The sequence below is a fragment of the Periplaneta americana genome, chromosome 12 (assembly GCF_040183065.1).
Source record: "Periplaneta americana isolate PAMFEO1 chromosome 12, P.americana_PAMFEO1_priV1, whole genome shotgun sequence".
Classification (NCBI taxonomy): domain Eukaryota; kingdom Metazoa; phylum Arthropoda; class Insecta; order Blattodea; family Blattidae; genus Periplaneta; species Periplaneta americana.
Genome location: NC_091128.1, coordinates 58,997,682 through 59,011,832, shown reverse-complemented (window position 1 = coordinate 59,011,832; position 14,151 = coordinate 58,997,682). Strand labels below are relative to the sequence as shown.

Genomic DNA, 14,151 nt, shown 5'->3' with positions numbered 1-14,151 from the left:
ACTGAAGACTGTCAGGCTTGTTCCATTATCCTCATTAATTTCCAAAAATCTGATAGGTGTAAAAATGACTAGAATAATATTATTACAAAATCAAGCTCATAGAGGAGGAAGTCAAGCTATGAAACAAGAATATAACAATGTGACTATTAAAAAATTTGAAACGAAAGCTGACAAATGCGAGCTCTACCAAATTCATTAGTATTTACAAAACCAATGACCTCATTGGTCAAAGCGGTCTAACAGTTCTTTCTCACTGGATAGTGGCCAGCTTAAACTTATTGTATTGCCTGGTGGGCCTATATGTATGGTCATGTCTATCATAATTCTGTACTGTATGGGTTAAAATGCAGCAAAAATTACTTCGATTATTTCAAATTATAGTCTTAAGAGATGTATGTAGATTCTGTTTTTAAATAATTATTACTACCAATATTACCATTATTATTATTATTATTATTATTATTATTATTATTATTATTATTATTATTATTATTATTAGTAGTAGTAGTAGTAGTATTAGTATTATTATTATTATTATTATTATTTTATTTTTTCCTCGTTGTTATTTATACTCGCTTTAACATCTTTGGTCATATCACGAGTTAATCTTTGGTTGAAATCCGAAGGCATGTGTACTATTGTTGAGATTGGTTCTATCGTTGTGAACTACATGGCGACTGTATATATATATATATATATATGACTTATTTGTTATGAATATGATTTCGGTGATGAATGAGGCCGGTGATTTGCAGGGATGTTGTGGCCCGAATTTCCTGGCATTTGCCTTACAGTTGAGGAAAAACCCTGAAAAACCTCAACCAGGAAATTCAACCCGACCGGGAATCGAACCCGGGCCCTCTGTGTAAGAGACCAGCATGCTGACCTCTACACCACAGAGGTGGTCTATTATTATTATTATTATTATTATTATTATTATTATTATTATTATTATTATTTGACGGAAGAAATTTACAAGAATTTTTTTCAGAATTCCCTGACATTTCCTGCTTTTCCCATAATTTTCCAATTTCTCTGTTATTTTTCACTATCCCCAGTTTTCCAGATGGGTGGACACCCTGTTAATAATATGGCAGTGAATGCATTATACTTAAACAATTTATATTACATTATTTATATTTAGCTGCTGTTATGATCGAGTGTGAAGAACTATAGCATGCAAAGGTACCAAGCACACTGCAAATTACTGTAACTACTAACATACAGAAACTTACTGTCAACTCTCCTACTAGTTCATGAAGATCTTTCACTGAGCGGCTGGAGGTCGAGGGAGTGTCTGATGAGGCTCTTCTTGTGTTTCTATTAACATTCGGCTTCAGGTACTGAGAAGAGCCTATTGGGTCACTTGGAGGTACATCTGCATCACTCAATCCATAATCATTTTGAGTCACTACATTTGGTTTCACTAAGACATTGCCAGCTGCATCACTGAGGCGCTTCTCACTACGACTCCAACTTGGTCTCTGCAGCCCAACATGAATAACACTTTCATCACTGCAGAAGCTGAACATGTTGCTGACACTACTCCAACTGCTGCCTTGCACCATTTCGTCTCCAGATTCCATATGCTCCAAGCAATGAGGGGCAGATCTAACTCTACGGACTCCCCTAAAAAATAAACTATGCGCTTCATCAATGGCTTGCAGAGACATGGTCCGCTGACGCACCAGGTCTTTATCATCTACACAGACAAGTGGTTGATGTAAAGTAACTGAATCTCTCAGCAACTTCCTGTCTGATGAGTTTGCTGTAGAATTCTGTGTCTCTGAAGGCACAATACCTTTTCCACATGGAATAACAGTATTAAGAACAGAACAATTTTGAAAGTTTTTATCTCTAGGAGTGGAACTGTTTGTTAAACTATTTCCTTCAAATTGTCTATTATTCACTTTCTCTGTCTGTTTCCTTTCTAAGAATTTATTTTGTTCATAATGTATTGCACATGGTCCAACAAGGTCACCTACATGTTCTGAAGGTAATGAAGTATTACACTGCGATACCCAATCATTCACACTAAGTAAATTTAAATTGTCTGGCAACTCCCGTTGATCTATCACATTTATTTCACTTGTCTTAAGTCCCTCACTAAAACTAGGTGATTTTAAATCACTTGAGCATGATATATTTTCTGACTTCGTATGACCATTGTCATCACTAATATTGGCATCAACTTCTTCACTTACAGTGCATGAAGGTACTTCAGTAACATGAACCTTACACTCAATTGTTTCACTAGTATCACCATTAATACAAACTGCTTCACTATTTGTTCCATCATACTGACTAGATTCGATGGTGACTGTGCCATCTGCATTGTGTCTTGAATATATTTCTAAATCACCATCTAGGAAACCACTACTATCTGACCGAGCCCTTGACAGCATACTCGTGCTTGTGCGAACTTCCTCTTCACCATATGTGCATATCTGTAGAATAACAAAAAATATTAGTTATCATCTCCTCTCAAAATAGTACTGAAACAATAACAGTCCACCATTTTAGAGTAACAGCTTGCCTGACCATGAAACAAGTGGGCTTGGTTCAAATATTGGTTGGGGTTTTTTCCGACATTTTCCCTCAACTACTTGAAGTTAATAATTGATTAAATGGCGATCTTACTCGTGTTAATTGTGTAAGCATATGCGGCTTACAGCTGTTTCGGTGCTTCTTCACACCATCCTCAGAGCCTACTAGATCTCGGCGTCATCTCGAACTTCGCTGCCTGTTGTGTGGGTGTGTTCGATCGTTCGAAAGTGTTGAAATGTGGTGTCAAATAGTGTGTGTTTTCTGAAATTGATCTGTGTGTTGAGAATTTGATTAGGGTGTGTTTTAGTGTGTCTGTATATTTCATATTGTTCTAGTGTGTTGAGTTTTTGGTTTTTGGGTTGTATGTGTAGGATTTCCATGTCTGTGTTTACGTTATTGTATGTGTGGTTAGCATTAGTTATGTGTTCGGCATATGTAGATGTATTGTGTCCTCTGGTTATTGCTTTAATGTGTTCTTTGAATCGAGTTTGGAATGATCTGCCTGTCTGTCCAATGTAGAAACTGTCGCAACTATTGCATGTGAGTTTGTATACGCCTGTGTGGTTGTATTTATTTGTTTGTGTTGTTTGTGTGTTGAGATGTCTTTGTAGTGTGTTTTCTGTTCTGTATGCTATGTTGTATTTCTGTTTTCTGAATGAGGATGCGATCTTGTGTGTGTTTTTGTTTTCGTATGCTCGTGTGATGTATTTCTTGTGTTCTTGTGTTCGTGTTGTATTTTGTGTGTTTTGCGTTTGTTGAGATTTTGTTTTGTCTTCCTTATGACGTTGTCCATTATGTTTGGGTTGTAACCATTTTATTGTGCTATGTATTTGATTGTGTTCACTTCTTCATTGTAGTGTTGTTGGCTCATGGGTATGTTGAGTAATCTGTGTACCACTGTCCTGAATGCAGCATGTTTGTGTTGTGTGGGGTGATTAGATGTGTTGTGTATGTCGCAGTGGTGATGGCTGGTTTTCTGTATATTTTGAAGGTGTGTTTGTTGTCAACTTTTGTTATGGTGATGTCTAGGAAATTTGTGGAGTTATTGTTTTCAAGTTCCAGTGTGTATTGGAGTTTTGGATGTATTTTGTTTATGTATTGATGTAGTTTGTGTATTTGTCGTTTGTTTCCTTTGTATAGTATGAGTATGTCGTCTACATATCTGTGCCAGTATATTATGTTGTCTGAATATTTGTTGTGTTCATTGCTGAGTATGTATGTTTGTTCTATGTTGTGTAAAAATATCTCTGCTAGTATGCTAGATATGGGTGATCCCATTGGCAATCCTTCTGTTTGGGTATAGTACTTGAAGTAGAATTGCTGGGTAACTTCCAGCATTGGACCTTTGACTCATTTCGCATTCATTAACTTCAACTTTACATATTATCTTTAATAGTTTCAGGTTGATCAGAGATCGTGGCAGAAGTGGTTCTGGGATTCACCATCTGTCTGGGGGAGTTGCACAAATCATAGGGAGGTAAGGGATTCTAGAGTGGACTACGGCAGATGGGGAAGCATAGCTCCCTCAGGTAGATGGCACCTTGATGAGTCACAGAATCTGCAGTGCCGCGATCTTCGGATCAAAGGATGCAGCAGAATGCAAACACTGAATTGCGAACAGATGCCATCGAACTGAGGAGAAGGTGGAGGGCATTGTGGACTTCATCAGAACTGGATGTCATAGCTGAATCGATAAGATGGCACCAAGCATTGAATCACGTACTTGAAGAGTGATTCTAAGGATATCAATAAACATCCCAAAACACAGAGGTTGCACAGTAAGCTTAAGGCTGCGGTACTTGCCTACAAGCCCTCCTCCGGAAAAAGTAAAAAACAATAACAAAAGTATAATTATTTAATTTCAAATTGATTACTTGCATAAATGAAGAGATTAGTAATGTAGATTGTTATATTATATCTCTTAAAAAGAAACAATTAATAATGTTATTGAAAGTGGACCTCCATTATGTAGAATTTCTAGCCACAAATCTAGATTTTCGGTAGACACTGGAGATTTAGTTCCCTCTCATATTACGATCTTAATCCTTTGTCTTTTTTTTTTAAGTTGGTTATTTAACGACGCTGTATCAACTACGAGGTTATTTAGCTTCGATGAGATTGGTGATAGCGAGATGGTATTTGGCAAGATGAGCCCGAGGATTTGCCATAGATTTCCTGGCATTTACCTTATAGTTGGGGAAAACCTCGGAAAAAACCCAACCAGGTAATCAGCCCAAGCAGGGATCGAACCCGCGTCCGAGGGCAACTTCAGACCGGCAGGCAAGCGCCTTAACTGACTGAGCCACGCCGGTGGCTTCCTTTGTCTTGAAGAGTAACTATGCGTCATATTGACCACGTAACTAGGGAGTTCTAACATGGCTCATAATCCTCACACGAAGAAGAACAGAATGAGCAAAAGGTTCGGAAACCTTGAACAAACCAACTTTAAATAGATAATTAACGTCAATAACAAGTTCCGAGAGTTAAAATGCTCTCAGCCACAGCCTCTCCTCAAAGTGACAGCCTTCAGGTTTCATGTCCTAGTTACAGCATATACCAATACAAAATATCCGGAGGGTTTGTCTAATAGCAATAGTACACTCTGCATATACTTCACTACTATGATATCCTGTTACAGACAAAGTTTACTTCTAGCTCCCATATTCTCATCAACAAGAAGGATCTTCTCTGAATTATTTTCACAATAGATGCGTTTAAAACATGATGTTTCTTGCGCATGTGCGTGCTTCCAAATACCGGGCATGCTTTCATGGATTCATTTTGAAGGGGCGCAAGAAGTGTCTCATAAAAACAGAACTTGAATTAACAGGTTTTTTTGTGCACCTTATTTAGATACTGCCATCAGTGAATAATTGCCTATTAATTTGATCAATTTGTGTGTTCTTGTATTCATATTTTAAATTAATTTGAACGTGTTATTCAAAACTTTCAGAAATACAAAATATTGCAACTTTTAAAGTTCCTTTCCTCTGGACTAATAAAAAAATTGTGTGCAGTGAATATCTTACGAGCATAAATTAACTAACCACAATAACGCAGAAGAACATAAACTTGAGATGTTTCTTTATAACACTATTCTTTCGATTGGTATTGTAGCTTCAAATAAATATTTTTTTAAATTAAACTAGTGAACTATAAATAAAAGAGTACCTTAAGATTTGGACACTTGATTGACAAAACAGTAACAAAGATCTACGCTATTAAATAAATAGATGAGTAAATAAATAAATAAACAAATCAATCAATAAACAAACCTGAATGATATGAAATTGTATGAAAATTCAGTGTTGTGTGCACACACTTTCAACAAATTAAGTTCAATAGTAAATGTTTTACGGTGTTTTTATTTTATCCATACCCAAATGGATCACCCTGTATAGAAATCGCTTAATTGTTGATTGTACAATACCCAGTTTCCTTAAGTAGTGTTTTTGGATTTTCTCTTGATAGGCTGAAACATGAGCAATTCAGCAGAAAAGTATCACAGAATGTGTTCCAATGTTTCATTGTCCCTCGTATAGAGCTTATATGCTCAATAATATTGGAAAAGCTTAAATATGATTCATTTGCACTGTGTCCTATTCTAGCTCTTAAAATAAATGCTTGAGTTTTTTTCTGTACCCTCCTTGAAGTAATGATTCAGACTCTTAGTATTTCTTTATATAATGTAATTTGCCTGTGCACACTGTTGTATTTGCCAATAACACTCATCTTCCTTTTGCGAGGACTCCATACATTTCTTTTATCTAGTTTTAAAAATTATTCTTATCTTTATTAGAAATAGGGCACTTTCTTCGTATCTTTCACAGAGTTATATACCAGTAACATTTATTATTTTACTGAATATACTATGTAACGCAAAGGAAAGTAGACCTATGTCCGCGAAAATATAATTTTCATTTATTAGTAAATATCAACTTTGTGAAATTTGTTTGCGTCTTAAATGAGATTTTTTTCCCTCTTAGCATACTCATGGTATACACAATGTAAAACAAATTGTTTTGTAACCAACAGCAGGTACTTAACTTACGTCATTCACCTATATGAAGCTAGTTATGTAGACCAATTTACTGACAGAGTCGTTGGTCGGGGTGCGTCATAGGAGGCTGGTCTACACTACACTCGCGACGAGAAGATTATGGAGATTTGTTGGGATGCCACAGTGGAACCGGAGCTTCCCGGAGAAAACCCCTTGTCCACAGGACTTGTCAAACACAAGTTATAAATCGAGGGTACATCAGGGATCGAACCTGGATCCACAGGATTATAAATCCAGCGCTCTAGCCGCGAGAACACAGTGGCGGCATGTAAAACAAGTTCTATGCAACAATATCTGAGATTCTTACTTACAGACTCACAATAAATTAGTCCTAGGCCTAGAGTAGGTTGAGTGATTAAAGACAATGTTTAACTATTATATTTTATGTTTCATAGAAGTAAAGGCATTATAACTGGTAAGTTTTTTATATGTGTGTTTGATAACATAAAATTACATATCATATTGCATAATGTTGCAGTCCTTTTCCCCTTCCCGCCAATGGTCACTCCACAAGTCACTTCTAATACAGTGAGGATATGCTATAACACAGGGGTGGAATATGTCCTCTGACAGTTGTGTTGTCTGAACTTTTACTGTAATGAATGGACACATCCATATCATCTATTTTGAAACTATATATTCGATTTTCTCCTTATTCTATTTTGCAACCACATTTTTCCCTCTTCTCAATCCAACTTTACACGAGATGCTATGTAAAATTATGGCAGTACATACTGGGCATTCACGTCACACCGATCATTGAAAATTTGAAAATTACTAAGAAAAAGATGTGAAATATGACGTCTAACACTGGCCACAACTTTCAACCGAAATTCGAAATGAGAATAAGTTTCTAGCTTCAATTTTTGAGGAACAATTTCATAAGCACAATTTTATCGTCCTATTCCATACAAAGTGTACAATATGGCAGATTACTTACTTACTGGCTTTTAAGGAACCCGGAGGTTCATTGCCGCCCTCACATAAGCCCGCCATTGGTCCCTATCCTGAGCAAGATTAATCCAGTCTCTACCATCATACCCTACCTCCCTCAAATCCATTTTTATATAATCTTCCCATCTACGTCTTGGCCTCCCCAAAGGTCTTTTTCCCTCCGGCCTCCCAACTAACATTCTATATGGATTTCTGGATTCGCCCATACGTGCTACATGTCCTGCCCATCTCAAACGTCTGGATTTTATGTTCCTAATTATGTCAGGTAAAGTATACAATGCGTACAGCTCTGCGTTGTGTAACTTTCTCCATTCTCCTGTAACTTCATCCCTCTTAGCCCCAAATATTTTCCTAAGAACCTTATTCTCAAACACCCTTAATCTCTGTTCCTCTCTCAAAGTGAGAGTACAAGTTTCACAACCATACAGAACAACCGGTAATATAACTGTTTTATAAATTCTAACTTTCAGATTTTTTGACAGAAGACTAGATGACAAAAGCTTCTCAACCGAATAATAACAGGCATTTCCCATATTTATTCTGCGTTTAATTTCCTCCCGAGTGTCATTTATATTTGTTACTGTTGCTCCAAGATATTTGAATTTTTCCAATTCTTCGAAGAATAAATCTCAAATTTTTATATTTCCATTTCGTACAATATTCTGGTCACGAGACATAATCATATACTTAGTCTTTTTGGGATTTACTTCCAACCCTATCGCTTTACTTGCTTCAGCTAGAATTTCCGCGTTTTCCCTAATCGTTTGTGGATTTTCTCCTAACATATTCACGTCATCTGCATAGACAAGAAGCTGATGTAACCCGTTCAATTCCAAACCCTGTCTATTATCCTGAACTTTCCTAATGGCATATTCTAGAGCGAAGTTAAAAAGTAAAGGTGATAGTGCATCTCCCTACTTTAGCCCGCAGTGAATTGGAAAAGCATCAGATAGAAACTGACCTATACGGACTCTGCTGTATGTTTCACTAAGACACATTTTAATTAATCGAACTAGTTTCTTGGGAATACCAAATTCAATAAGAATATTATATAAAACTTCTCTCTTAACTGAGTCATATGCCTTTTTGAAATCTATGAATAACTGATGTACTGTACCCTTATACTCCCATTTTTTCTCCAATATCTGTCGAATACAAAAAATCTGATCAATAGTCGATCTATTACGCCTAAAACCACATTGATGATCCCCAATAATTTCATCTACATATGGAGTTAATCTTCTCAAAAGGATATTCGACAAAATTTTGTACGACGTCAACAAAAGTGGTATTCCTCGAAAGTTACTACTGTTAGTCTTGTCCCCCTTCTTAAAAATAGGTACGATTATAGACTCCTTCCATTGTTCTGGTATATGGCAGATTAAGCTCAGAAATAGGCCATTCACTTTGCATATTATCACTTATTGGACAAAGAAAGCATTTAATACTGGTCATTTGAATTCTGAGAAAATTTTGAACATATCATCCACCTGTAAGAAAGAAAATCTTATAACACCACCACAATAATATTTTATGACAACGTTAATATATGGAGCATGGTGATATGTCAAAGAATGGATATATTCAGTAAAGTTTACAAAATTCTGAAACTGAATTTACTACAGTCATTCAAGGATGAAGAAATCAATTACAATGGTGAACCATTGGGTGTAGCTATTTGAAGTCGACTTGGATTATTATACAGAATTACTTATAATAAATACTGTGAAAACTTACCTCCTCCATCTCAAAGGAATCCCCTCTAGTGTCTTCACAGACAACTCGAAGGAATTCAGTGTGGTGTGGTTCTACATTTTCTGCTCCTTTGCTTTGTTCAGCATCTGTCATTTTTTGTTCGCTTGCAAGATGTGAATTGGCATTTAATTTATTTGTGACAGCTAGTACAATGCTGTCATTCTGTTGTGATATGTCATCCTCTCTAATTTTATGTTCATCTGCACAGCTCGCATGCTGGCTCTCGGGCTCTCCCTCTTCCATATTTTCTGTTGTTAATATTTCAACAGAAACTTCAGAATTGCACATACATTCTTGACCGGTATTCTCACTATCAAGAACATTAGATTCTTCCATATGCACATCTTTTATTTGTGAGACTTCATCTACAAAAACATCAGAGTCACACATACATTCTCCCATGTTTTCTTCTTTTTTATTCTGCAAATGTGTTTTCTCTGAAGAGTTTGATCTGGAATGTAAAACTGATTTACATTCTTTCTTTGCTGTATGTGAAGAACATTCTAAATCTTCTGCAGCAAATACTTCCAATGGTTCCTCTTCATCCAAGACGCGCTGCTGTCGTTTAAGACTACTCCTACGCAGTTGAAGTAAGCTGATAACATTTTTCTGAATCTGAATCTGTTCCTCCAGAGTTTTTGTACTCTTCTGGTCACCAGAAGGATGTGATAATTCATTTGAATCGAAAACATTGTCCACTGCATTTTCTTCATCGCCGTTATTTGCAGTTACAGACTTTAACACATCTCTTTCACATGCAACAATATTACTATTTTCCGTTCTATTAACATTGTTCTTTACCATTTCATTTCTGTGAACAATGTGTTGTTCGCCAACATTTTTATCCTCCTTTTTGCCAGGGTTGTGTTGTGACTGATCATGATCACTTGTAGAAGTTGATAGAAGACTAGCTGATTGATCAGATCTTGTCTCCACATTTTCATCAATTGATTCATATCTTATCTGCCGACTTGACAAAGGACTATCTGGACTGGAATGAAAACGACTGTGATGTCTCATGGCCATTCGTAAACCAAAATCTTGATCATCTGCATAATGCTCTGTCATACCATCGGTAGACCTATGTCGTGAACCTGCTCCAAAGTCTGAGCAAGAATGTATAGGTGAGATATGCGATTCTGATTCCCAACTACTTAAGCTGGTGGAAGACATTCGCTTACTAACTGGTGGTGGATACGGTTGATATACTCTCTGTCCCTGATGTTTGTCACTGAGGGATTCTTGTGAGAGGTTAGGTGAGGAAAACTGGGTAGATTTGGGAGTAGAGGTTGATGGATGGTCGTGAATAATATTACGTCTATTCTGAATGCCGAACCCATTGCTATGATCATCAGTGTCACTGTCACTATCAATGCTTGTCAGACTTAGACTAGTTGCTGTGGACAATACTGAATCCTTATGAATGAGTGGCTTGGGCTTAGGTGGTAAATTTGTTGGTGGCATTGCTGGAAGAACAGGATCTAGTTCAATCAAGTCACCATCACAACCAAATGTGTAACTTCTGTGACCAATTATCATACGTTTTCGAGGAACTTCAGGAGACTTGTTTCCTTGACTGTCAAGGAATTTCCTGTTGTCGGGTGTTAATACACTCTGCTGCTGTTGTTGTTGCCTATGTAATAGAAAAGAAAGCTCAATCAGATATACAAATAATATATTAAATCTCATTCTATTCATTAGCTTATTATTTGAGAGAACAAAGATTCAGTCATCAACATCATCACTTAATATACAAACCAAAATATACATACAGGCATTTGACTATATAAAATCATTTCTTCAACTTAGAGTAGGATATGAAGGGTAAATAGGTAGGGAAGACAAATGAGGAGGAGAAGGTGGAAGGATGGCTAAATGAAGCTGTGGAGGTAAGGTAGGCAAATGAGGAGGAGAAGGTGGAAGGGTAGGTAAATGAAGGGGAAGAGGAAAGGGAAGTACATAGGTGGAGGAGGAAGGTTAAGTAAATGGGAGAGGATGATGTCACTGCATCATTCATTACAAGATTTAATTTATGGGTGGTACATTGTACATAAATTACGTTTGGCTCAATAAAAAAAAAATAAATAAATAAATAAATAAAAAGGGTCAGCAGCATGGTAAGAGAGTGTCCAAGCTTTGTAATCGTATCACAATGTCTTTGGGATTTTAGGGATCCCACTCATTATTTTTGTTATATCTTTTAAATTTTTTTCTTTGTTGCAAGAGCATTCTTAGCATTAAATATATTAAATACAAGACATTTATTTATGTAAAGATTTTTCATGTGATTTTAGTCTGGCCTTCAAAATTCCATATGGTACCAGATTATGATTTAGTTTACACAACAGCTAAGACACATAGCTTTAACACTGCATGGACTCTTTTTAGAACACGGATGTTTATCCAATGTTAATGTTACGTCTTGTGCTGTCTTAAATGATGGTTAGAAGTTGTGCTGACTTCCATTACAGGAGTTTCAGCATGTATCCAACTAGCAGTAGGTCAAGTATAAAATGTGAAAACCTTGGTAAGGTACCATAAAGTAAATGAGGAGAGGTAACAAACAAACAGAGAAATAATCCAGACCACGACCACTTTGTTCTCATTACTTTTCTCTTCACCCTTGAACATTTTCCAGTCTAGCCTCTCTGTAGTTACGCCCCTGGACACGTACAACATTTAACTATGTGTTATATCTTTTAAGTATGCTTTCAACTGTATATTACATATACATACCATGATTAGAATGATAAAATGATTATTAATTATGGGTGGTGGAATATTCTTAGTATTCTTTTTTCCAGAGCAGATGACACAGATGTAACAATGAAAAAAGTTAATCCAACCAGATCGACCAAATGTAAGATACAGTTTTTGCCTTAAAATTATATTTCGAGACATTCAAAAGGCTCTTTGTAAGATAATTATTCTGTTGAGCTCCAAGTCTGATAAAAAAATAAAGCTGAAACACTGAAAAAGCACACTGAAAATTATAACTTTGTTTCCTTGGTGATTTTCCAATGCAAAATATAGCAGACAATCAACATGTCAAAAGCACTTCAATCCAAAAATATGGATTTATCAAAAGCAGTACCAGTGGAACTTTTACAGAGGTGTTTTGAAGAACTGATAAATTATGGGAATAACTTTGAACCATTGAAGGAAGAGACAAGCCTAGAAGCAAATAGCTGGTCCATTCAGCCTGAATTTCTTCATTCTCGATATAAGAAAGTGCGACATCACTATAGTGAATCCTCTTAAGAACAGTTAAGAGATCCTGAAAGTTTCTTTTGAATAAATGTGCTTTTCTGTATGCTGGATATGATTACAAGTAAAATACAATTCTGTTTCAATGGTTTGAGTGAACTGATATCAAGCTTTAATATACTGGAATCTAAGTCTCTATAAAATTCACATGACATTGATCTCCTGCATAAGGCTGAGTTCGCAGACAACTACAGGAAAGACATTTCTTGAGTATTTCCGAAGTATGTGATTGGCACTTATTAATGAGATCTCAAAAATGACAACAATCAGCTTTGATATTGTTTCTGGCAATTCTTGTTACAACTATCAGTGCAGAACGTTCATTTTCCAAACCTAAAATAATAAAAAGCTCTCTGATGAGCACCATTGGTCAAGAAAGCGTGAAAGGTTTAACACTTCTATCCATCAAGCAGTCTGTGGTTAGGAAGCTGGACTTCGAAGTGACATCACCGCCTAAGGCGTCATACATTGTAAAGTAAGTAGGTAGAGAAGAGATGGTTATATTCATTCTCACCCTCTCCATATGAACAGTATACTCCCATCAAATCTTTCCGTTTGACTGGCTTACCTTGTATTTAACACGTGAAAGCAATACAAACTTTATATTCCGAGAAAATTATGATTTTTCGTGCTTGGATTAATGTAAAATGGCCACTAACAATGGTGGCATTGTTAACATATTTTCAAGGCTATCTATGTCCCAGGCTACCAACTTTCCAAATGCACCTCGTAAATTAATTATGAACTTCCTTACATTCACACACGGAAATAATACGAGTTTGACAACAAGTACCTTGCAATATATGGAAGTGCTCCAAGTACTGTGGTTCGAGTTAGAACCCGACGAGCTGCTCGAGAGAACTTGCTTGAGGCAGTGGGTATAGAAGGTGATGCAGCCGTATTGCCAATGACTGGTGCAGATGCCACAGAACCAGGAGGTATATTCTCACGCTCATGTTCACGTAACTTCTCCATTATTTTTGCCACAATGACAGACGGTGGAGTATGAGATGTACCTAGCACAAAAGTGAACACAAATAAATATTGTAGTTATTGCCCATAATTATATATATATATATATATATATCTGTGGTGTTTGGGTAAAGGGATATAAGTCATAAAAATAAGTTCGGAGATAAATGAAAATTAAACTAGGAATCCTTATTACAAATAATTTTCTACACAAATAAAACACATCAACTGCTAGTATTCTTTGATTTTTGCACACCCACTTGTATAATTTAACTTCTATGTTCATCTGGGGAACAAAATTCCATCTGCACAAAAAAATGACATACCCCTTTACCCGAACACCACAGAATATATACATTTACAAAAATGTATATCTTACTCAAGAATTCTGAGTTACTAAAAGAATGTACAATTATGATAATGACTGTGATGATTATGATGATGATAATGATTATCATCATAATCATCATCGTCATCATCACGAATTAGGTCATAGTAGGCCTGGTTCAGTCCCGAACAGTAGTATTCTCAAAAATCTTCCATTTCGCCAGTAACTTTTCAGTTTAAAGTGTAGAAATAATATTTTGTTCACTCTT

The 14,151-nt window shown here is 36.2% G+C and overlaps 1 protein-coding gene across 4 annotated transcripts in view; it reads right to left on the bottom strand.

The window, feature by feature from the left end:
* The window catches only part of olf186-M (Ki-ras-induced actin-interacting protein-IP3R-interacting domain olf186-M), a 324,363-nt gene that overhangs the window by 34,155 nt on the left and 276,057 nt on the right, over positions 1-14,151 (bottom strand). For all 4 annotated transcript variants that reach the window (XM_069841399.1, XM_069841400.1, XM_069841401.1 and 1 more), the window contains 3 exons: positions 13,377-13,599; positions 9,299-10,949; positions 1,236-2,447 (listed from right to left, as the gene is read on the bottom strand). In XM_069841399.1, the coding sequence (XP_069697500.1) occupies positions 1,236-2,447; positions 9,299-10,949; positions 13,377-13,599 (3,086 nt within the window). The remainder of the gene's footprint in view (positions 1-1,235; positions 2,448-9,298; positions 10,950-13,376; positions 13,600-14,151) is intronic.